The sequence below is a fragment of the Lepus europaeus genome, chromosome 15 (genome assembly GCF_033115175.1).
Source record: "Lepus europaeus isolate LE1 chromosome 15, mLepTim1.pri, whole genome shotgun sequence".
Taxonomy (NCBI): domain Eukaryota; kingdom Metazoa; phylum Chordata; class Mammalia; order Lagomorpha; family Leporidae; genus Lepus; species Lepus europaeus.
In genome coordinates, this window is record NC_084841.1 from 11,125,085 (window position 1) to 11,148,772 (window position 23,688).

At 42.3% G+C, this 23,688-nt stretch overlaps 1 protein-coding gene across 1 annotated transcript in view; it reads left to right on the plus strand.

Annotated features, from left to right (window-relative positions):
* OTULINL (OTU deubiquitinase with linear linkage specificity like) overlaps positions 1 to 6,415 on the plus strand; it is a 29,183-nt gene extending 22,768 nt beyond the window's left edge. Inside the window, exons 5-8 of the mRNA XM_062211903.1 lie at positions 27 to 176; positions 2,842 to 2,970; positions 4,324 to 4,593; positions 5,707 to 6,415. Coding sequence (XP_062067887.1) covers positions 27 to 176; positions 2,842 to 2,970; positions 4,324 to 4,593; positions 5,707 to 5,880 — 723 coding nt within the window. The 3' untranslated portion in view covers positions 5,881 to 6,415. The remainder of the gene's footprint in view (positions 1 to 26; positions 177 to 2,841; positions 2,971 to 4,323; positions 4,594 to 5,706) is intronic.
* The last annotated feature ends 17,273 nt before the right edge of the window (positions 6,416 to 23,688 follow it).

Genomic DNA, 23,688 nt, shown 5'->3' on the forward strand with positions numbered 1-23,688 from the left:
ACAACTTTCTCTTTTTTTGCTAACAGGCTTATGAGGAGCTGTTTTGGAGGCATCATATTAAATGTGTTAGACAAGTAAAGAGAGATAACTATGATGCTCTAAGATCAGTGCTATTTCAGATATTCAGCCTGGGCTTGTCTTTTCCATCTTGGATGAAAGAGAAAGACATTGTTAAGGTATGTCTTCACACTGGAAACCGGAAGTTTCATGTTGAGGACACCTGTGACTCCGAAGCTCCTGGTCTTCTCTGGGCAGCTTTGTACTTAAGATCATGAGATTGAAAGAACATTGATTCTCTATCTCTCAGGTCAGTTCGCACATAAACCGTTTCAGGAAGATAGACATACTCTGTTTTTAACACCCTTATCTTTTCATGAGAGTTATCTATCTTTGAAAGTAAAATGGTCTGGTAAAATTCATTTTTTTAAAAATATTTTTATTTAAGAGGCAGAGAAGACAGACACACATACACACACACACACACACACACAGAGAATGAGAATGAGAATATGAATGCAAGTTTTCCCATCCATTGCTTCATTCCCCAGGTCCTTGCAGTGGCAAGCCAGGAGCCAGGAACTCAGTCCACATTAGAGGGTAGCAGGAACCCAATCAGTTGAATCATCACTGTTGCCTTCCAGAATCTGTTTTAGCAGGAAGCTGGAGTCAGGAGCAAGGCATTGAACCCAGGCACTCCAATATGGGATGCAGGCATCTTAACCAGTAAGCTAAATGCCTGCCCCAAATTCATATTTTTATTCAACAGATATAGGAATTTTTAAAAAGATTTTATTTATTTATTTGAGAGGTGGAGCCACAGAGAGGGAGAGACAGAGAGGTCTTCCATCCGCTGGTCCACTCCCCAAATGGCCACAATGGCCAGAGCTGGGCTGATCTGAAGCCGGGAGCCAGGAACTTCTTCTGGGTCTCCTACATGGTTGCAGGGTCCCAAGGACTTGAACCCTCTTCTCCTGTCTTCTTAGGCCATAGCAGAGAGCTGGATCAGAAGAGGAGCAGCTGGGACACGTACTGGTGCCTATATGGGATGCCAGTGCCACTGGTGGAGGCTTAGCCTACTGTGCCACGGCACTGGCCCACAGTTATAGGAATTTTAATGAATGCATATAGTGTGTAACCACCACCTCCAAAGAATTTCTTGGGTTCTTTTGTAGTTGTTTTTCTCCCAGCTCCTGGCAACCACTGACCCATGTTCTGTCCCTGTAGTTTTGCTTTTTCCAGAAAGACATATAAATGGGATCATATTATATGTAGTCTTTTTTTATAAAATTTTTATTTGTTTCCACTTTATTTGAAAAGCAGATAGAAATAGAGGCAGGCAGATGGAGAGAAATCTTCCATCTGTTAGTTCACTCCCTAAATGCTCACAACTGCCAGGGGTAGTAGACCAGGCTAATGCCAGGAGACTGGAACTCAATCTGGGGCTCCTATGTGGGTGGTGGAGATAAAGTAATTGAGTCATTATCTGCTGGCTCCCAGGGTGTGCATTAACAGAAAACTTGGTCTGAAGCCAAGTAGCCAGGAATTAAACCAGCCACTCTGATATGGGATTCAGGCATCACAAGCAGCAGCTTAACCACTGTGCTAAATGCCAGTCCCTGTAGCCTTTTGAACCTTGCCTTTTTCCCTTAACATAAAGCATTCACAGTTCATTCATGAATTTGTAGCTTATCCTTTTTATTTTTGAATGGTATTTCTTTATATAATTATAACACTGTTTATCTATTAATCAGTCAAAAGACATCTGGATTGTTTCTTGTTTTTTGCAAGTATGAATGAAGCTGTTATAAATCTTCTTATATAGGAATTTGTATGAACATTAGTTTTCATTCTATTGGGTAAATACCAAGAGGGAGAATGTCTGGTTGTGTGGCAGGTGTATGTTTAACTTCGTAAGAAAGTCCCAACCCGTTTTCCAAAGTGGCTCAGACATCATGCATCCTCACCAGCAAGACACAAGGGCTCCAGTTGCTCTGCTGTCAGAGGCACTTGGTATTGTAAGGCTTTTTTGTTTGCTTGTTTTTAGCCATTCTGATAGATGTACATTCTCCTAATGAGTAATTATGTTGAGCATATTTTAATGTGTGTATTTGCCATCCATTTTATCTTCTTGAAGAAATGACTATTCAGATCTTTGCCCATATTTAAAATAGGGTGTTTATTGTCCTACTATTAAATTTTGAGTATTCATTATATATTTTGAATACAAGAACTCTCAGGTATGTGATTTACAGATTTTTTTCTTGGTTCTGAGGACAGGAATACAAAGAGACCCTGGGCTCAGCAGGTTGAGTAGGGTGGGAGAATGTATTGAGCACCTGTGATATGTTAGTTTTTTACACACAAACATCCTAGTCTTGTTTAATCCTGACAAAAGCCCTGTAAAATGAACAGTATTACCCTTAATTTATAGTGAAGGTGGGGCTGAGAAGTAAAATAATCCATGCTGGGTCAGTAATTTCTTAGCTGGTAAGTAACAGCCAGGTTGGAACCACAGAGTGAGTGCGTCATTCTAAAACCCACCTGTTTGCTGACATAATGTATATTGCTCTGACATTGTTTTGTTTAAAAAAATCTAAAGGGCTACATGTAGGGAGTTGGGTAAGTATTTTATCCAAAAAGATTGTTTCTATGGACAAAATCCTATATTTAAAGTTTTATCATTTCACTAAATTCACAAATCAAAAACAATGATGATATACTTTTAACTTAACTGCTGTTACAGTCTTTTTAAATGAGAGATCTTATACTGTGACATACTTCAAATTGTATACAATAAATTTTGAGATACTAATCATTTCTGTCATCTACTTCCTTTTCAAGCTCCCTGAAAAATTGCTATTTTCACAAGGTTGTAATTGGATTCAGCAATACAGTTTTGGTCCTGAGAAGTATACAGGTTCAAATGTGTTTGGGAAATTACGCAAATGTGTGGAATTATTGAAAACTCAGGTGAGTATACAGGAGAAAGAAGACTAAAAATAAAAATATTCATCTCAATTGTAGCCAGTTTTGTCTAATATCAGGCATATCACTGTGTGTTAGGGAGTAAGAAATGAAAGCAGAAATGCTGCTTCTGGTAATTGGTAGTTTTCTTGTCTTGTTCTTTCTCCTTGCAATAAGGAATGAGTGTAGTACTGTTTACCATGATGGCAAGGCCCTTTACAGGGTCAGGAGGCTTCCATGGGTGGCCAGGAAACTTTAGCAGTTTCCCCAGAAAAATGTAGTACAAGTCCCAAACAAAGTGCCCAGAAATGCCCTTTTGAAATGCACACTATCAATTACTTGGGAGTGACACAGATTTAATAGTTTAACTTAAAGCTCTTCTTGCCTGTGATTAGTGACACAGATTTGGTGATTGGAATGGGCCCTGAGCCCACACTTACTGGCTGGGTTACCTGAGCACTACCTTACCTTTGTTGGGCTGTAGATTTTTTTTTTTACCTGTAAAAGAGAAGTATGACTAGTATATCCTCTGCACAGTTCTTGTGAGGACTGTATGCATTAATATATATAGAGGGGCCTCGTGCATAGTGGATATTAAAGAATGTGAGCACTGTTCACTGGACTAGCCTTTGTAGAACCTGACCGTCCTAAGCCATTTTAGAAATCTGACTTGTTTAATGCTTTACCTAGTAGGGGGTGGGTTATTTTTTTTAAAGTATTTTATTTAAACTAGTTGTTACTATAAATATTCTTAGGTAATAAATATTCTTAGTAAGTAAATATTCTTAGGTAGCCCAAGCTACTGTAACAAAAGACACAAACTGGGTGACTTAAATAATGATTTATTTTTCATGTTGTGAAGGTCACAAGTCTGAGACCAGGGTGCCAGCCAAGTAGGGTTTTTGGTGAGAGCTGTCTTCCTGGTTTACAGACAGCTGCCTTCTTGCTGTGTCTTCACATGGCAGAAAGAACTAGGTGCTTCTATGGCCTCTTCTCACAAGGATACCAATGCTGTTGATAAGGGCTCCACCCTCATGACCTCATCACTTCCCAAAGACCCCTTACCTTCTAATACCATCACCTTGGGATTGAGGTTTCACACTTGATCTTAGCCAAAAGGCCGAGAAGCGATTGGGATTGAGGTTTCAAGTATGAATTCTGGGGGACACAAACATTTGTTGCATTGCCATATACTTACAGTTAAGAACATCAGCAGTGCCAAGTGATATAAAGTGAAAGGCTTCAGTTCCACTCTCATTTATTAATCTCTGGCTTAATTCATGAACACTTTAAAAATTATGCTATAATGTATATATTCACCTTTATCCTTCTAAATTTCACTTCTACTTCTGTTTTCAGTGGACTGAATTTAGTGAAATTAAAGATTATCACAAGAGAGGAAGTATGTGCAATGTCCTTTTCTCTGATGCCCTTCTGGAATATAAACTGTATGAAGCTCTGAAGTTCATCATGCTGTACCAAGTCACCGAGGTGTATGAACAAATGAAGACTAACAAGGTCATTCCCAGTCTTTTTAGACTGCTGTTTTCCAGGGAGACTTCATCGGACCCTTTGAGCTTCATGATGAATCATCTGAATTCTGTAGGTGACACGTGTGGACTAGAGCAGGTAAGTGGGTCAGAAGAACCTGGTGGTTTTGACTAAGGCTGATACTGACAGTGTTTGAACACACAGGGGTTTCCTTTTCAGTGGGGATAAAACCCATTGTGTTTGATGCACTGCATCTCATATAGATGTGCTTGGGTTCCAGTCCTGGCTCTGCTCCTGATTTCAGTTTCCTGCTAATACAGACCTTGGGAAGCAGCAGTGATGGCCCATGTAGTGGGGTCTGTGCAGGAGACCTGGGTTGAATTCCCAGTTCCTGGCTTTGGCCCTCACTCTAGGACCATTGCAAGCATTTGAGGAGTGAACCAGTGAGGAGGAGCTGCCTCTCAAATAAATAAAATAATGATAACCATAGACCAGTTCTATAAAAAAAAAATTGAAAAACAAAACCAGCTGCACAGAGGTGGTTCTTATTTCAATTGCCCTGAAAGGCTGGAAAGAAGAGCGAGAAGACTCCCTGCTCTGAGCTGGTGGCCCTGTCTCTGCCCACCTGTGGCTGGAGGGCACGAGTCCTAGAGCCATTCTGGAATATAAACTGTATGAAGCTTTGAAGTTCATCATGCTGTACCAAGTCAAAAGACTGGGACTGCTTTGCAGAAAGGAGCAGGTCTGGGAAGAGGTTAGCTGGGGAAAGTCCAGTTGGAAAAGGAGAAAACTGTGGGAAAGCACTTGGTTACCTGTTGCAAATAGAGATTAGGAAAAGTCACAGACCTCAGAACCCCCTGGATAAGGGTTTCTGCTTTGTTTGGGTTTACTTTTGCAGAAGGTGAACAAAATTATCTGACATTTTTACACAAAGTGATTTAAAATGATAGAAAACTGGTTGGAAAGCAGTGCAGCATTTAATTGTGAGCATTCCTTTCTCTGTCATAATTTGTATTTTTGTCAAATGGCTTTTTCCTGTGATTTCTTGGTGTTAGGCTAGGGATATGTTCCTACGCTTCACCCTTCCTTGCACACAATGGACATTTTTTCCGGCCTCTGCCCACTTGGTCGTTTATGGGTGGGTCTGTGAACAAGTCCATTATTTCATGAGCTGTAGAACAAGAGCCCCCCTGCGGTGGGAGGCAGGAATTTGAACTTCTATCAGTGACCTCCCTCTCCCCTTGTCCCCAGATTGACATGTTTGTACTTGGATACTCCCTTGAAGTCAAGATAAAAGTGTTCAGACTATTCAAGTTCAGCTCCAGAGACTTTGCGGTCTACTACCCAGAGGAGCCTCTCAGGGAGTGGCCCGAGATCTCCCTGCTGACTGAGAACGACCGCCACTACCACATTCCTGTCTTTTAAGTCTGGCTCTCACTGGTGACAGTGGGCTCACTTGCAAGTGAAATATTTCTGAAAAACCAAAGCTTGAGTTGTAGCAGCAGCAGGAGTTGCATCCTTTTCCCTGGAGTTGCAGGTATTCGGGAGGGAGCAAGGCACACGTGTTTTTTTCTTTCTCTCTCACTGATCTCCAAAGCAGCCTGACTGGGATATTTGGGGGTTTGTGGTTTGACCTTAGGGTCTGGTCTCTTCATCCAATGCCAGGCCTTTAAGAGCACAAGAAAGTTTAATATGGACAAGAACAGAAAAAAGAAAACAAGAAAGCAAGTAGGGAAAAACCACTCACCTGGAAAGAATGTCTTTATGTTTAACTTTTCCATTCTTCATTAAGAATCTCATCTTGAACTGGTCTTGAATTGTCATAAACATGGCTTTATTTTATAAGCATTACTTTCCCAGGATCTTGTTTTATATTAATTTTCTAGAATCACCTGATTGACTTTAAAATTATGTATATATTTGTATATGTATAAAAATATGGTCATATAGGCAAACATGTATACATGCAGAGTTTTGTGTATATATACTTATATGTATATGTATATATATATATATACCTAGACACTCATAAATAATCACTACTTCCTGATGTTATATAGTTTGATCTATATCTCTACATTTTTGTTACTGTTTATTGGATCAGCTTAATATGCTCTACTTTGATAAAAATGATAAATTCTATAGGTTGAGGCACGTGAATGACAATTATTAAACTATCACAAGATATTAAACTCTGATGTATTTAATGTATGATTACATGTGTGTTTAATGTGTGAAATCTCATTGTAGTAGGCACGATAATATTCCCCCCAGTATGTCTGCATTCCTAATCCCAGACTCTGTGAATATGTCAGATTAAATGGCAAAGGAGAGTTAAAGTTGTGGGTAGAACTAAAGTACTAATCTGCTGACCTTGGAAGAGAGAACTGCTTCTGGATTCTTCAGGTAGGCCCTGTGTCATCAGAAATGTTCTTAAAAGTGGAAAAGTGAATCAGAAGAGTCAGAGGGAAGTGTGAAATACCGAAGAACAGTTAGAGAGAAAGGCACTATTGCTGGCTTTCAAGACAGAAAAAGGGGCCAGAGATTAAGACAGAGAAACTGAATGTCTGCTCCTGCCTCCTGAGGGATTACAGCTAGGTCCACACCCTGACTTCTGTGCAGTGAAATCCAGGTCAAACCTACAGAATGCTGAGATAACAGGTTTGTGTTTAAGCTGCTGAGTTTGTGGTCATGTGTTACAGTAGCAACTGAAAACTTACTTTCTTGGGCTGATTAAGTTTTGGTCTCTTTATTTTAGAAACACTTTTCTATGTTATATTGGTAATCTTTATTTTGGAGATTTTCTAGCATTTTGAATTTCAATAAATATAAAATAATTTTTAAAATCTTGCTAATAGCCGACGCTGTGGCTCACTTGGCTCATCCTCTGCCTGCGGCGCCGGCACCCTGGGTTCTAGTCCCGGTTGGGGTGCCAAATTCTGTCCCGGTTGCTCCTCTTCCAGTCCAGCTCTCTGCTGTGGCCTGGGAGTGCAGTGGAGGATGGCCCAGGTCCTTGGGCCCTGCACCCACATGGGAGACCAGGAGGAAGCACCTGGCTCCTGGCTCGGATTTGCGCAGCACGCCAGCCTTAGTGGCCATTTGGGGGGTGAACCAATGGAAAAAGGAAGACCTTTCTCTCTGTCTTTCTCTTTCTCACTAACTCTGCCTGTCCAAAAAAAATAAAAATAAAAAAAATAAATCTTGCTAATGATGTGCCACTTTAGGGCCACAAATCTTTTTTATTTAGAAAAATATTTATTTGAGCCGACGCTGCGGCTCACTAGGCTAATCCTCCGCCTTGTGGCGCCGGCACACCAGGTTCTAGTCCCGATCGGGGCACCGATCCTGTCCCGGTTGCCCCTCTTCCAGGCCAGCTCTCTGCTGTGGCCAGGGAGTGCAGTGGAGGATGGCCCAAGTACTTGGGCCCTGCACCCCATGGGAGACCAGGAGAAGCACCTGGCTCCTGCCATCGGATCAGCGCGGTGCGCTGGCCGCAGCGCTCCTACCGCAGCGGCCATTGGAGGGTGAACCAACGGCAAAAGGAAGACCTTTCTCTCTGTCTCTCTCTCACTGTCCACTCTGTCTGTCAAAAAAAATATATATATATATATATTTATTTGAAAGGTAGAATGACAGGGAGAGAAAGAGCGAGATCTTCCATCAACTGATTTATTCCCCAAATGGCTGCAATAGCAGGTTTGGGCCAGGCTGAAGCCAGGAGCCAAGAACTGTATCCTGATCTTCCACATGGGTGACAGAGCCACAAGTACTTCGGTGTCTTCTTCTGCCTTCCCAGGTGCACTAGTAGGAAGCTGAAATGGAAGCAGAGGAGCTGGGACTCGAACAAGCGCTCCAACCTGGGATGCATCCCAATTCTTGGTCCAACCTGCTTCACCATGGTTTGGGCCCTGCAAATTCTTTTCAAATGGTGACTTATTTAATAATATGTTTGGTGCTAACATTTTCTCACAACAAATAAAAAAGAGGTGTTTTAAGGGCCTTGTTGTGGCGTAGCAAGTTAAGCTGCTGCCTGGGATGCTGACTTCCCATATGGGTGTTGGTTCGTGTACCAGCTACTCTACTTCCAATCTAGCTCCCTTCTAATGTGCCTAGGAAAGCAGTGGAAGATGGCCCAAGTACTTGTGCCCCTGTAGCCACATGGGAGACCTGGAAGAATCTCCTGGCTTTGTCCTGGCCCAGCCGTGGGCTGCTGTGACCATTTGTGGAATAAACCAATGGATGGAAGATCTCATTGTCTGTCTTTCTGTCTCTCTTTCTGCCTTTCAAATACATAAATAAACCTTTAAGAAGAGAGGTGTTTCAAATGCTATGGTATATGCAGTTAACACACAATTTTTTAAAGATTTTGTTGGAAACAGAGAGTGCGCACACACACGTTTTCATCTGCTGGTTCACTGACCAAATGGCTTCGCCAGGGCTGTATCAGGCTGAAGCCAGGAGCTTGGAGCTCCATTTTGCAATGGGGACAGTCAGTATTTTTTTTTTTTTTTTTTTTGACAGGCAGAGTGGACAGCGAGAGAGAGAGACAGAGAGAAAGGTCTTCCTTTTGCCGTTGGTTCACCCTCCAATGGCCGCCGCGGTAGCGCGCTGCGGCCGGCGCACCGCGCTGTTCCGATGGCAGGAGCCAGGTGCTTCTCCTGGTCTCCCATGGGGTGCAGGACCCAAGGACTTGAGCCATCCTCCACTGCACTCCCTAGCCACAGCAGAGAGCTGGCCTGGAAGAGGGGCAACCGGGACAGGATCAGTGCCCCAACCGGGACTAGAACCCGGTGTGCCGGCGCCGCAAGGCAGAGGATTAGCCTGTTGAGCCACGGCGCCGGCCGGGGACAGTCAGTATTACCTAAGCCAGATGTCCACTGTCATTTTCTAGTTGAAGATTAATCAGCTGAAATCAAATGCATCACCTTGATAGCCACCCTCAACCAGAGTTCTAAATTGACCTCAGCAGCCCCTTGCTGCTTGAAATTTCTATGGTGTTGCATAACCATTGGCACTTAGTTGAAATTGTTAGATGTTATCCTGTTGATATATTACTGTGGCCAAAAAAGCATCAACCCTACTCTTTTTGTTCACTAGTAGACATGGTGACAACCGGCCCCAGGCTGCTGTGGCTAATATTTAAAGACTTCTTCACCAAACTTCTGACTCCAATTGAGTTGTTCATGTACCTACCTGTCCATGTACCTACCATTTGCCTGGATCTCCTTACACAATGTAATTATTTCCACATCAACTCAGGATTGAAAGGAAAACTTTTTCACAAGGCCTGGCAGCCCATAGCCCTGTTACATTATCCTGTGTGTTGGAGGGCTGGGTGTGGTGGAGCAAGAATTCTTTAAATAGAATTTTGTCAAGACCAAATTCTGGAAAAAATTGCAATACAGTGAAAGCAAAAAGAAGACATTTAAATAGTTGCTATATTTTGGGAAGGCATCTAAGCAAGTGGTTTTAGGGAGAAGATATTGAGAAGTTTTACTTTGTTTTTATGTAGTTGTGTAATGAATATAAGTAGTCAAAAGGAGCTTGGATAAATTAACACATTTACATGCCAGTAATGATTTGAAGATACTGACATTTAAATATATTTATTTTTAAAAAGATTTATTTATTTGAAAGGCAGAATGACAGGGAGAGAGAGAGAGAATGAATTAATGAATGAATGAATGAATCTGTCTTCTGGTTCACCCCCCAAATTGCTGCAACAGTCAGCGTTGGGCCAGGCCACAGCTGGGAGCCAGGAACTCCATCTTGGTCTCCCACATGGATGGCAGGAGTTCAGGCACTTGGGTCATTATCTGCCTTCCCAGGCACATTAGCAATAAGCTGAGATACAAACGGGTACTCCAATATGAGATGCTCACCACAATGCAGGTCCCAGTTTTTTATTTTATTTTATTTTTATTTATTTATTTTTTTGACAGGCAGAGTGGATAGTGAGAGAGAGAGAGAGAGACAGAGAGAAAGGTCTTCCTTTTTGCCGTTGGTTCACCCTCCAATGGCCGCTGTGGCCGGCGCATCGTGCTGATCGAAGCCAGGATCCCATGCGGGTGCAGGGCCCAAGGACCCCAGTTTTTAAAACATATTTATTATTTGAAAAGCTCTTTTTGACAGGTTTTTAAAAAATATTTAGTTTTTATTTATTTGCAAGGCAGAGTTAGAAAGGGAAAGACAAAGAAATCTCTTCCATCCACTGGTTCACTCTCAAAATGGCTGGAAGCCAGAAGCCTCGAGATTTTTCTGGGTCTACCACGTGGGTGCAGGGTCCCAAGCAGTGAGTCACCTTCTGCTGCTTGAGATGCGTTAAAAGTGGAGCCGCCAGTACTTGAACCAGCACCCATATGGGATGCTGGTGTCGCAGGGGGCGACCTAACCCACTAAGCCACAGTGTTGACCCTTAACTTACAGGTTTTAAACAAGGGAGCTAGAGCAAAAAGGAAACCATGCCCTTTGTCCTTTTCTTATTTTAGTCTAAAAAGTATCTCTCTCAAGTTTTGACCATATGTGTTCCTACTAAAGGGTGTATGAGTATGAGTTAAAGACATGTTTTTATCATGGTGATACATGTACAATGTGGAGCTTATCATTTTAACCATTTGTTAGTATACAGTGCAATGGATCACTCACATTGTGCAGCCATAACTACCACCCATCCTCAGACCATTCTTCAAGACGGGCTTCACTGGAGCCAGCTCCCTTCCTGGTATTTCAATTTCTTTTATTTTCACACTGCCTTTCTTTTAAATCATACCCTTTGAATATGACTATTTCCTCTCTGCTTGAAAGAGAAGTCCAGTATAAAAGAGGCCTAGGTGATTAAATGCATCCAACAACTCTAAGATTACTTCATCTCCTGAATAGAACAATATTATGGGTGGCTTGTGAGTTCTAATCATGAACACTCATCTGAAAAGTTCCTAAGAAACTGTTAAGTCAGGGCCACTCTGGTGACTCAAATTTCTTGGATATGAGTCTTCATGGTCTTGAATCAAAGACGTTTCCACCCAAAGGGGAGTCAGGTGACAGTCCCAGGGTCTACTCTAGGGCGTGACAGACTGCCTGGACGGGTTGTCTCTAAAAGAGAAAGGCAGCTTAGATCAAGGGACGTTTATGTTGATTTTTCAGGACTTCTCCAGCAATGGATTTTGAGTGGAAATGTTTGTTATTGTTCTCAGCCAGTTGATTTTCTCCTTAGTGAGATCAAAAAGATAATTTTAATTCCATCTAAGATGGTGTTGGGGAGGAAAAAAAAATTTGACCTTTCAGAATATGCTAAATATGGTGGGAAGTCCACATCAAAGAAGGTGAGTGTTTTTAATTGATATACTAATCCAATGGGTGAAAATCCATGGAAATATGAATAAAGGGATGTCTGATCCAGAAAGCATCAGTTTTTTTTTTTTTTTTTTTTTTTTGTTTTTTTTTTTGTTTTTTGACAGGCAGAGTGGACAGTGAGAGAGAGAGAGACAGAGAGAAAGGTCTTCCTTTTGCTGTTGGTTCACCCTCCAATGGCCGCAACGGCTGGTGCGCTGCAGCTGGCGCATCGCGCTGATCTGAAGCCAGGAGCCAGGTGCTTCTCCTGGTCTCCCATGCGGGTGCAGGGCCCAAGTACTTGGGCCATCCTCCACTGCCTTCCCGGACCACAGCAGAGAGCTGGCCTGGAAGAGGGGCAACTGGGACTAGAACCCGGTGTGCCGGCGCCGCAAGGCGGAGGATTAGCCTAGTGAGCCGCGGCGCCGGCCTCAGTTTTCTTTTAAGTAACAAGTTCTTAAAGCTGAATGATTCTCTTTGCAAGAACATATTTCATGCTACTTAACAAGACTGATTACTGTGTAATCTTTAAATATATATACACATATAAAATACATGTTTTTCATGAATCTAAAATTTTAACCATTTATAAGGTTGTTTATGATAGTTGAATATTGTTTACCTTACAAATACTATTTATTCATTGTATTTAGGTATACTTTATAGCTATTTATTTGGAGTTTTCATTCGTTTTAATTGACAAATAATGGAGCCACTCACATCCTTCAAATCCCTTTTTTATCACAAATCCCGATTTTATCTAGACACAAATCAAGTGGGTCTGAATTGTGCAATCACTTTTATGTTATTTGTTCAAAATTGGGTCTTCCTTTAATTTGTGTTTGTTTTAATTCTATCTTATTCCTTTAGGCCAAAAACACAGGCACTCATCTGGCTCTTCTTGATGCTCAGTGTCTACATGATTTATAAGTGACTGGAGAAAGCCCTCACTCCTACGCTCAGCTACATTGGCCGCAAGCATGCAGCACAGTCTCTGGGTGGGCCACTGTTTCTACACGGGACGCTCCTGGAATGTGTGTGAGGAGGCCCGAGCTCTGTGGGAGCAGTGGCTCCAGAGCTAGTGAGGACAGGTCCTGGGTGAGTGGCCTCCATGTGGAATGGAAAGGTGACCTTCCTAGCTGGTGTCCCTGGGAAAGTGCCCTCCCCTGTATAAAAATCACATTTCTGTGTAGAATTCTTCTGGTTCTGATAGTCACTATCCTCAGGTCTTAGATTGCTACTGAAATCATTTTGCTGCCGCCGGTAAGAGTCACTTATTCATGATGGTTCTTGGCAAATTTAGGCTAGAAGATTTCTTTAAGTAAAAAATAGCTTGCTCTGAGTACTTCATTTTAGTCTAGATGGGTTGTAAAACTCTTTTCAAGGGGCCCGCATTGTGATGTAGCAGGTTAAGCTGCCTGTGACACAGGCATCACAGTGGGAGCTTAGGAGAAGCCCTTGGCTTCTAGCTTCGGCCTGGTCCAGGCCTGGCTGTTGTGGCCATTTAGGGAGTGAATCAGTGGATGAAAGATCAATCTCTTGCTCTCTGCCTGCCCTCCCCACCTCACATACCCCCCCATAACTCTGGCTTTCAAATAATAAAATGTTAGGAAAAAAAAAAAAAAACAACAACCTCTTATTTCTGCCCAAGTAGTTTATTTAAAACAGGAACCTCCTATAAGCATTTCTGAAGTATGGAAATCTTTTTTCCTATAGAAATAGCCTATTGGTATGCAAAGATTGTCCTCTTGTTCCTAATTTAAAGGCTCAGATGGAAGAGAGTGCTGAAGTTAAGTATCATCAGCATAGCATCTTACGATTTTGTTTCACTCACAAGTTTGAAAAGGTGGAATGAGGTACAGCTTTGACACTGGAATGCTCTATGGGCAGTAGATGACTTTACTGCATTGGGCCTTACTGCACATCAACAAGTGAGTTAGATTGAACACAAAAATCTTGGACTCTGTCCCCATTCCTTGTCATTGCTGCCATCCCCAAAGATGAGATCTGTGCACAACTTGGGAACTGTGTGTCAAGTCCAGGCTTTGTCCAGAGCTTCGCCTGCACAGGGACCTCCTCTGGGTACTGACTTTTCTATTCAACTGAGAGCTTCGTGGAAGGGCCCCAGGGGGAATGAGGAGAGGCATCTGCTGCAAATTGACTCCAGACATGTGCATAGGGTGCATAGGGAAAAGCTGCTTGAGTGTTCTGGAAGATTCTGTATGATGTGATTATAACTCCTTCAAACACAGATGATAGGATGGCCTGGTGAAAATGGTTTGTTATAAATCATTGATATTATTGTGGGTAAATTGTGAAGAGCCAATGCATCTCTCTCATTGGAAGCTGTCTTTAGCTCTAGTTAACACACTGTATTGCTGAGAAGAAAAACTCATTGCTGGTGTATATTTGATCCATGTGTCATTGTGTCTGTCAGCAAATGGTAAATGAGCCAATTTTTTTTTTTTTTTTGGTAATGAAATGCTTCAATCTGCTTGAGAGACAATTTATTTTAATAGTTGCCTTGTTGGCTGCCTCTTCTGTGTGTCTATACGGGCAAGGAGTTGGAAAGATACTCTGTGTGTACAGGAAAAGGAAAAGCTACATGATTTTCTTTTTAAAGCAGGAAGTAAAATTTTTCCTCTTGAAAATTATAGTAGAGCAGTCATTTTCTAACTACCTATTGGGAAGGATCAATTTTTAAAATTTGTAATCCTTTGCTGACTAGCACTTTGGTAACTATAAAAAAAAGTGTTGTGCTAAGATCAGACTGCTAGGAAAGTTTCCACACTCTCACGTTTCTGTACTTCATCTTGCAGATGCATAGAAAAGATCTCAAAAGGTGACCTAAGTGTATCCACCATACTTTAATAATACTGAAATATGAGTTTGGGGCAAAAATTAACATGTTCTGATGTGTTTTATCTGGCGGATTAGGATTTTGCCCACAGTGGGAGGTCAGGGGGTTAGGTTAGGTATTTGTGGCTTTTGTTATTGTTATTTGCTATTATTAGTCCAAGCAAAGTCATTGTGTGGAGTGGTGCAGTGTGCACCTTGCTCAGAGACAGCTGACTAAGGAGGCAGATTGGGGTCTGAGATCTCCTCTCTAAGCCACAGACCCCTTGATGGAGGGAACAGCTGTCACCTGCCCAGAGGTGACTGAATCTAAGATTCAGTCTACTGACCAAGCCCTATGCCAGTGGGGTCATCTTTTGCTAATTTGCATAATTGCCTGTTTGGCAGGAGCTCCCAGGATCTGCCTTCATGTAGTTCCACTACCAGGGTGCACATCTGCAGTAAGACTTTAGAGAAGACATTCATAGATTTGGGTTGGTTTTTTTTCCCCAAGATTTATTTATTTATTTGAAAGTCAGAGTTACAGAGTGAGAGGGAAAGACTGAGAGATTTATATGCTGGAGCACTCTCCAGATGACTGTACTGGCCAGAGCGGGGCCGGCCAGAAGCCAGCAGCTTCATCCAGGTCTCCCATGTAGGTGGCAAGGGCTCAAACACTGGAGCCATCTTCTTCTGCTTTCCCAAGCACATTAGCAGTAAGCTGGATTGGAAGTAGAGCAGCCAAGACACTAACCGGCACCCATATGGGTGCAGGCAGCAGTTTTACCTGCTCTGCCACAATACTGGCCTGACATTTGTAGGTTTTTTCAGTCCCTCAGAAGTCGTCAGGAACCTCAATTGGATTTCATTAACTTTTTGCTTAAGAAAATGCATCATCACATTTTCCTTTTTTACTGAACTCGAAGGGATGTGGATCTTCTATAACTGTGACTAGAACCGCGCACCTATAAATGGAAAAGACATTTCAAATTGCAAGTTGATGAGAGCCAAACTCAGCTGCTTCCTTTTTTAAGATTTATTTTATTTATTTGAGAGAGAGAGAGAGAAAGAGAGAATCTTCCATCCACTGGTTCACTCTTCAAATGGCCACAACGGGCAGAGCTGAGCCGATCCGAAGCCAGGAGCCAGGAGCTTCTTCTGGATCTCTCACATAGGCGCAGGGTCCCAAGGACTTGGGCCATCTTCTACTGCTTTCCCAGACACATTTTTAGGGAGCTAGATCGGAAGTAGAGCAGCTGGAACATAAACCAGAGCACAGATGAGATGCTGGCACTGCAGGCTGTTGGTTTAACCTGCTGTGCCACAGCACTGGCCCCGCTCAGCTGCTTCTTAAAGAGGCAAAGAATCTAACAATGTGATTAATTCCCCCTGAAATTTCTTTTTTATATAATTTTTAAAAAATTATTTTTGTTTTCATTTGAAAGGCAGAGAAAGAAACAGACGGACAGATATCCATCTTGCATCAGTTGGTTCACTCTTGAGAAGCCCACAATAGCAGCAGCTGGGCTAGGTTGAAGCCAGGAACCTAGAACTCAGTTGAAGTCTCCCATGTGGGCACACGGGCAGCAGGCACCCAGTGACTTAGATCATCACCACTGCCTCTCACCATGTGCACTAGCTGGAATTGGAACCTGAGCAGAGACTTGAACCTAGGCACTCTGATATGGGATGGGGGCATCTAAAGTGACATCTTAACCACTCTGCAAATGTCCACCCCTGGATTTTCTTTCTACTGGTCCAGGACTTGAAGAGAGCAACCTTTTAGATGTACTCCTGGGGAAGAAGGGCTTCTGACATGTTCATGTCTCTGGTGCCTATGGAAAGGCCTCAAGAAGTCAAACCAAGTTTTGCTAACATTGAATGCCTAGTGAGGTTAAAATTAATCAGGGCCATTGAGTTTACCCAGAAATAGGTTCTACGAATATGACTCAGAAGAGAATATTACTTAGTGGGGCACAGACTGAAGAACAGGCATAACCTTATGTCCTGAGAACACATGTGCCACATTCCCTTGCCTATAGAAAAGGCCTAACTCGACCTGTCAGCTGCCCTGCCCAAGCTCTGTGGCACCTCCACATAGGCTCCAGGTTGAAGATGCAATGACTGGTAAGGTTGGTGTGGCAGACAGAAAGCAGGAGGTCTGGACATAGCATCATCAGCAGGGCTATGGCAGGGGCCTTTAGTGTATCCAGATAGCAGTCAGAATTGGAAGCACAGTAGAACATGGCCAAGGTGTACAGCTAAAATGAGGCCCATAGAAGCTTATCACCAACACAGAGCAAAGCATCTTTCAGTGGCAAAGGAGATAAGAGGGAGTTTTGAACTACAGGTGACTTTGCCAGGTCTCTATCAACCCAGACCCATCCATCATCTGTTGGTTCTCCAACAGTCTTGATACTCAATGAAAGACAAACACTGCTGGCCTGGCCATTGCAGGCCTTGTAAATGGTGTGGCTGAAGAGAAGGCCCACATTAAATGCCTACACTAAGATCTTTGAGCAGATTCATGAATTCCAATTCTGTGCGTGTTTTTGTTGTGAATGACAAATGTTGATGAGCATAAATTTTTGTTTCGTGAATAGAAGGAAATAGTGCCTGAGTCTTAGGTCAGTCTTGCTAGAGATGCAAGAAATATGTGCTTCTAACATACTGTGGGGTCTGCTGAAGCACTTTTGATTGTCGAGTGGAAGGAAGAACCCTACTGACTGCCAGGGCAGGAAACAGCCAGTCTTCACTGGAAATTACCTGGGACTTAACAAAGTCAACAATTTAGGTTACAGTCCATGAGGAGGCTGAGGACTGCTCTGTCTCGTGCCATACATGTCCTTCTTCTCTCATCCTCTCTGCCTCTGTTTTTCTCTACCCCTATCCACAACCGTCTTCCCTGGCAGGTAATGCTGCTGCTACTTCCCAGCATAAAGAGTTGCATCTTACTTCACTAGTTCAAATTCCTGAGCTGTAGAATCTGATTGGGTCAGCCAGCCTATGACCTTTGAACCATATGCCCATCTCTGTACAAGTCATCTGTAGCCAGGGTGTGGGATGGGAGGCAGGCACAAGCAGGACCATGCCTCAAAGCAAGTCTGATACACGTTGGGCTTTTCACAGCCCATGTATGCTCAGAGTAACTTTTCATGATAGCACAAGAACTAGTCTAGATCCACACATAATTAAAGCCAATCATCATCCAATCAGCATCCATACTGGTAGAAATGTTAATCAGTTCATTTGAGAGGAACAAAGACAAGTACCTGGTGATGTGGAAGTCTTAGGGTAGCAGTCACAGAAGGTTGTCCTTATGAAGTAGTAGCCTCAATGGTTGCAATAGAAGATGGAAAGAAAGGAAGTTACAGTTGCCCAGAATAATTCCCTTTGTGGCAGTTTTGTTGTTGGTGGTCTGCTTAAATAGCTGAAAAGATACTCATGTGCTATTTTTAAAATGCAGCATTGTGGAATGGCAGGTTAAACCTCCACCTACACTGTTGGCATCCTGTAAGGGTGCTGGTTCATATCGTGGCTTCTCCAATTCCAGGCCAGCTCCCTGCTAATGTGCCTGGGAAAGCAATGGAGGATGGCCCAAGTGCTTGGGCCCCTGCACCCATGTGGGGGACTTGGAAGAAGCTCCTGACACCTGCCTTCAGCCAGGCATTGTCCTGGCCATTGCAGCCATTTGGGGGAATAAACCAATAGATGCAAGATCTCTGTCTCAGTATCTCTCTCTCTTTCCCTCTCTCTGCCTTTCAAATAAATCTTTAAAATAAAAAAAAAAAAAGCAAACAAAAGCTCTAGAAGCTTTACTACAGTGTTTTGATGGAAAATGGATTACATGTCTCCTTTGTCCTTAAAACCTTATCTAAACACATTTTCAGCCACACTTTTAGCCTACAGCTGGTTAGCTCTGTTTGCAAGGCTTTCTGGCTCCAGTACTTGAACTTCATGTTGCAAACATCCGTCATTGTCAGCTTCCTCCAGGTTCCATGACAACTTCCTTAATTTGTTGTTCTCTTTGTGCCACAGCAGTGGGAAATTGGCTCTTCCACGCTTGAACATGAACACGTAGGTCAAATCTGATGACTTGAAACTTCATGCATGGAATTCCCAACATCTCTGCCGTGGGCTAGTTTTATGTTTCCTGTAATGAGATTGTTTCCTCTTTGTCAATTATGGCTTCTACAGGATGTTATATTTGTTAAGGTACATGCTGGGGCCAAGAAACAGAACAGAGTGCCCAGGCCCTCAGAAGGGTGAACCTGATGGCTTTTCTAGTTGGCTAGAGTTTATTTTGTGATTTTCTGGACATTGAAGTAAATAACAGCAGAGGAAAATCGTTGAAGGACTGTATAGCAGATATCAGAAAAGATAGTTTTAGCGTGGATGTTTGGTGCAGCAGTTAAGCTTCTGTTTGAGATACCCACGTCTCTCACCAGAGAGTGCCTGGGTTTACCTCTGTTTTCCATTCCAGCTCTCTGCTAATGTGCACTCTGGGAGTCAACAAGTGATATGGCAAGCACTTGGGTCCCTGCTGCCCACATGGGAGACGTGGATTGGGTTCTAGGTGCCTGGCTTCAGCCTGTCTCAGGGCACATTCATTCTCTCTCTCTCTCTCTCTCTCTCTCTCTCTCTCTCTCTCTCTCTCTTCCAAATAAATAAAAAATAATTTTTTTGACAGGCAGAGTTAGACAGTGAGAGGGAGAGAGACAGAGAGAAAGGTCTTCCTTCCGTTGGTTCACCCTCCAAATGGCCGCTACGGCCGGTGCGCTGCGCCAATCCGAAGCCAGGAGCCAGGAGCTTCCTCCTGGTCTCCCATGCAGGTGCAGGGCCCAAGCACTTGGACCATCCTCCATTGCCTTCCTGGGCCACAGCAGAGAGCTGGACTGGAAGAGGGGCAATCAGGATAGAATCTGGAGCCCCGACCGGGACTAGAACCCAGAGTGCTGGTGCCACAGGTGGAGGATTAGCCAAGTGAGCTGCGGCGCCGGCCAAAAAATAGTTTTTAAAAAATACATAAAAAAGATAGTGTATTATTTTAAAGGGATAATCCCAATAAATATATTTCTGAATCAGTCTGTGTTAGAGACATTAAACTTACCTACATTTTAAAGCTTAACAGTGCAGTTAAGCTAAGCTAAGCCTGGCAGAGATCTGCTTTTTACTTTGCTTTATTTTCAAAATAAATGCAGAGAATAGGAAATATTTCCTACAAGCAAGTGATGAGTAATATCTCATGCAGTGGGTAAATGTAACAAACAAACTTAGAGCTTCATTCTAATAGCCTCAGTTGCTAAGTTGAACATGTAAGTGGAAATTGAAAGTTCCTTCACAAACAGATACTGTTGATGTTGTGCTTAAGGTTATTCTAGCAAATACAGTGAAATAATTTGAAGTGGTTCCAAAGCCATTTTCCTTATTTTAAGTCCGTTATTATGTTAATGGGAGTTGGCGATAAGAAACGTTTTAACCAAAGATAGTGTCAAATGGATGAAAAGAAAATATAAATTGGAAAGGAACCTTTCCACATAATGTTACTTAAAGAGGTTTTTAGATATAATTCAAGATGCATAATAAAAAGGAAAAACCTCTTAAAAATTCCAACAGAGTAGGGCTAATGCTTAGTTCAGCAGTTAGGATCCTGGTGAAGAATCCCATGTCCTGCATTACAGTGTCTGGATTTGATGCCCAGCTTTGGCTCCTGACTCCCACTTCCTGCTGGTACACTGGGAGGTAGTGATGGTGGCTTAAGTACTTGCCACCCAGATGGGACACCTGCTTTGCATTCCTGGGTCTGGGCTTTGGTCCCAATCCAACCCTGGCTGCATTTAAGGAGTAAATTCGTGGATGGGAGAGGTCTCTCTCTTTCTGTCTCTCATCTCTCTGTCTCCCCTGTTCCTCTTCTTTTCCCTCTCAGATAAAACTTAAAGGATTTTTAAAAAATTGTAAAAATGCTTTAATGTTCCTCTGTATAGACCAAGGTCCTTATTGGATATGTAATTAGATTATTGCAGTATTGATTACCCTTGTATCATGACAGGAACCAGGAAGTTCATTATCATCTATGTGGCAGGTTGGAAGGCTGTCAAATCCCTGTATATAGAGAGAATCAAGTATCATAATGAATTATCATCTTTGTGATTAATGATTAACACTATCTGATAACTACTTTTCTTTACAAGGACATTCTATGTCTAGGCATTTAACCATGGTTTTGGTTCTTTTAAGCAATGGCAGTCAACCTACCCTTGACTTACAGTAACTGGTCTGAAACTTTAGTGGAGAGAAGATTTGATGACTCTTGACAAAGTCAAGCCAGGGAACTTCCATACTTTTCTTTCAATAGGACAAATTTCTAAAGTGACTTTTCAAGAGACCCAGAGAGGTCCCACCTTAGAAGTAGTGACTAAAACTAGAGGCTACTTCCCACCTACCCTTAAAAAGTTTATAAAGTAGTTATGAAAGGATAAAAACCAATTTGAGTTTTCAGTAACTTAACTGCTTCCCAGAACAAGCCAGTCTCTAAAGGAAGATAGCAAAGGTCAGATGCTGAAAGAAAAGGAAACTGAAATACTAAAGCTGCAATATTTAGTATCCCATAAAAATTTACTATGTATGCCAAGAAGCAGGAAAATGTTTCCCATAACCAGGAGGGAAAAGAATATCAGGCAAAAGAAAAAGACCCACCAGTGGAATTAGTATACAAAGACTTTGAAATAACAGTTACAATGTGCTCAATATGTGTAAGAGTCTTCAAAATAATTTAAATTAATCAGGAGAGACATTGAATATAGGAACCAAATAGAACTAGAGAATGAAAAATACGATATATGAAATGAAAAGTACATGGAGTAAGATTAATTGCACCATAGACATGGTAAAAGAAAGGAGTGAACTGGATATTGTAGCAATAGAAAATATTCAAACTGAAATAAAGAAAAAAAGGATGAAGAAAACAAATGGGGCCTCAGTGACTTGGGGATGATATCAAGTGGTTTATTGATGACCAAGAAAAATATACTTGGAGTAAGGGGTACAGGAGAAAGAAGAGAACATTCCAAGAAATAAAAACTGAAAAAAATCCAAATTTGATTAAAAATTTTTGAACCCATAAGTCCAACAACTTTAGTGAACTCAAAGTGGGACACAGAAAAAAGCACATTGTAACCAAATTGAAAAACAATGACAAAGAGAAAATAGTATTTTTAAATTTTACTTGCTTTCATTTTATTTGAAAGACAGTAAGAAAAAAATTTTAACGTATTTCCACCTGCCGGTTCACTCTCCAAATACCTGCAGCAGCCATTGCTGAGCCAAGGCAAAGCCAAAAGACTGTAGCTCGATCCTAGCCTCCTAGGGTTGCAGGGACCTAAGTACTTGAGCTGCCTTTCAGGGTTCACATTAGCAGAAAAGTGGAATTAGAAGTGTATATGGGGCGCTGGCGCTGTGGCAAAGCCGGTAAAGCTGCCGCCTGCAGTGCTGGCATCCCATATGGGCGCCAGTTCGAGTCCTGACTGCTCCAATTCCAATCCAGCTCTCTGCTATGGCCTAGGAAAACAGTAGAAGATGGCCCAAGTGCTTGGGCCCTGTACCCACATGGGAAACCCAGAAGAAGCTCCTGACTCCTGGCTTTGGATTGGCACAGCTCAGACCGTTGCGGCCAGTTGGGGAGTGAACCATCGGATGGAAGACCTCTCTCTTTCTCTCTCTCTGCCTCTTCTCTCTCTGTGTAACTCTGCCTTTCAGATAAATAAATAAATCTTAAAAAAGAAGTATATCTGGGCCTCAAACTTAGGCACTCAGATAGGGAATGCCAAGAGATGTCTTCACTGTAGCACCAAATGCCCTCCCTGAGAAAATCTTAATATCAGACAAAGAAAAAGGGGTGTGGCATACTGAGAAACAAAGGTAAGAATGAGAATGGATTTCTTTCTAGAAATAATGCCTATTAGAAACGATAGTATAGGATAGTATGGGGCCGGCGCTGTGGTGCAGCGGGTTAATACCCTGGCCTGAAGCGCCAGCATCCCATATGGGCACCGGTTCTAGTCCTGGCTGCTCCACTTCCTATCCAGCTCTCTGCTATGGCCTGGGAAAACAATAAGAGGATGGCCCAGTCCATGGGCCCCTGTGCCAGGCTGGGAGACCCGGAAGAAGCTCCTGGCTCCTGGCTTCGGATCGGCACAGTTCCGGCTGTTGCAGCCAATTGGGGAGTGAACCATCAGATGGAAGACCTCTCTCTCTCCCCCTGCCTCTCCTCTCTCTGTGTAACTCTGACTTTGAAGTAAAATAAATAAGTAAATAAATAAGAAAGAAATGATAGTATGGAACTTCTACATTGCTGAAAATAAAAAGAATACTGCCAACATAGAATTCTGAAGCTAGCAAAAATAATCCTTTAAAAATTTCGTGTTGGGACAAAATAAAGGCTTTTAAAAAACAAAAGCCAAGAGTCTTTGTCACCAACAGATCTGTACTATAAATAATGGTAAAGGAAGTTCTTTAGACAGAAGAAAAATAAAACCAGATGGAAACTTGGATCTATACCAAGGAATGAAGAGCATAAGAAATGACAAATCTATAGGTGACTGTGAAAGTATTTCATTTTAAAACTTCTTTGAAAAGTGACTAAAGCAAAAATAATAAATGTATGGTGGGGCTCATGACCTAGAAATAAAAAATGTGGGCCCAGCATTGTGGCACAGCAGTTAAAACTGCTGCCTGTGATTCCAGCATCCCATATGGGCACCAGTTTGTGTTCCAGCTGCTCCACTTCCAATCCAGCTCCCTGCTAATGTCCTGGGCAAAGCAGCAGAAGATGGCCCAAGTGTTTGGGCTCATGCTTCCTATGTGGGAAACCCAGATGAGCTCCTCGTTCCTGGCTTTGGCCTGGCCATTGTGGCCATCTGGGGAGTGAATCAGCAAGTTGAAGATATTTTCTCTCTCTCTCTTTCAAATAAATTTTTTAAAAATTTTAGAAAAGATGTAATAATAGCATAAAGGATAGGAGGGAAAAATGGAAGTATACTGGTATAAAATGATGTTCAAATACTATTGTGT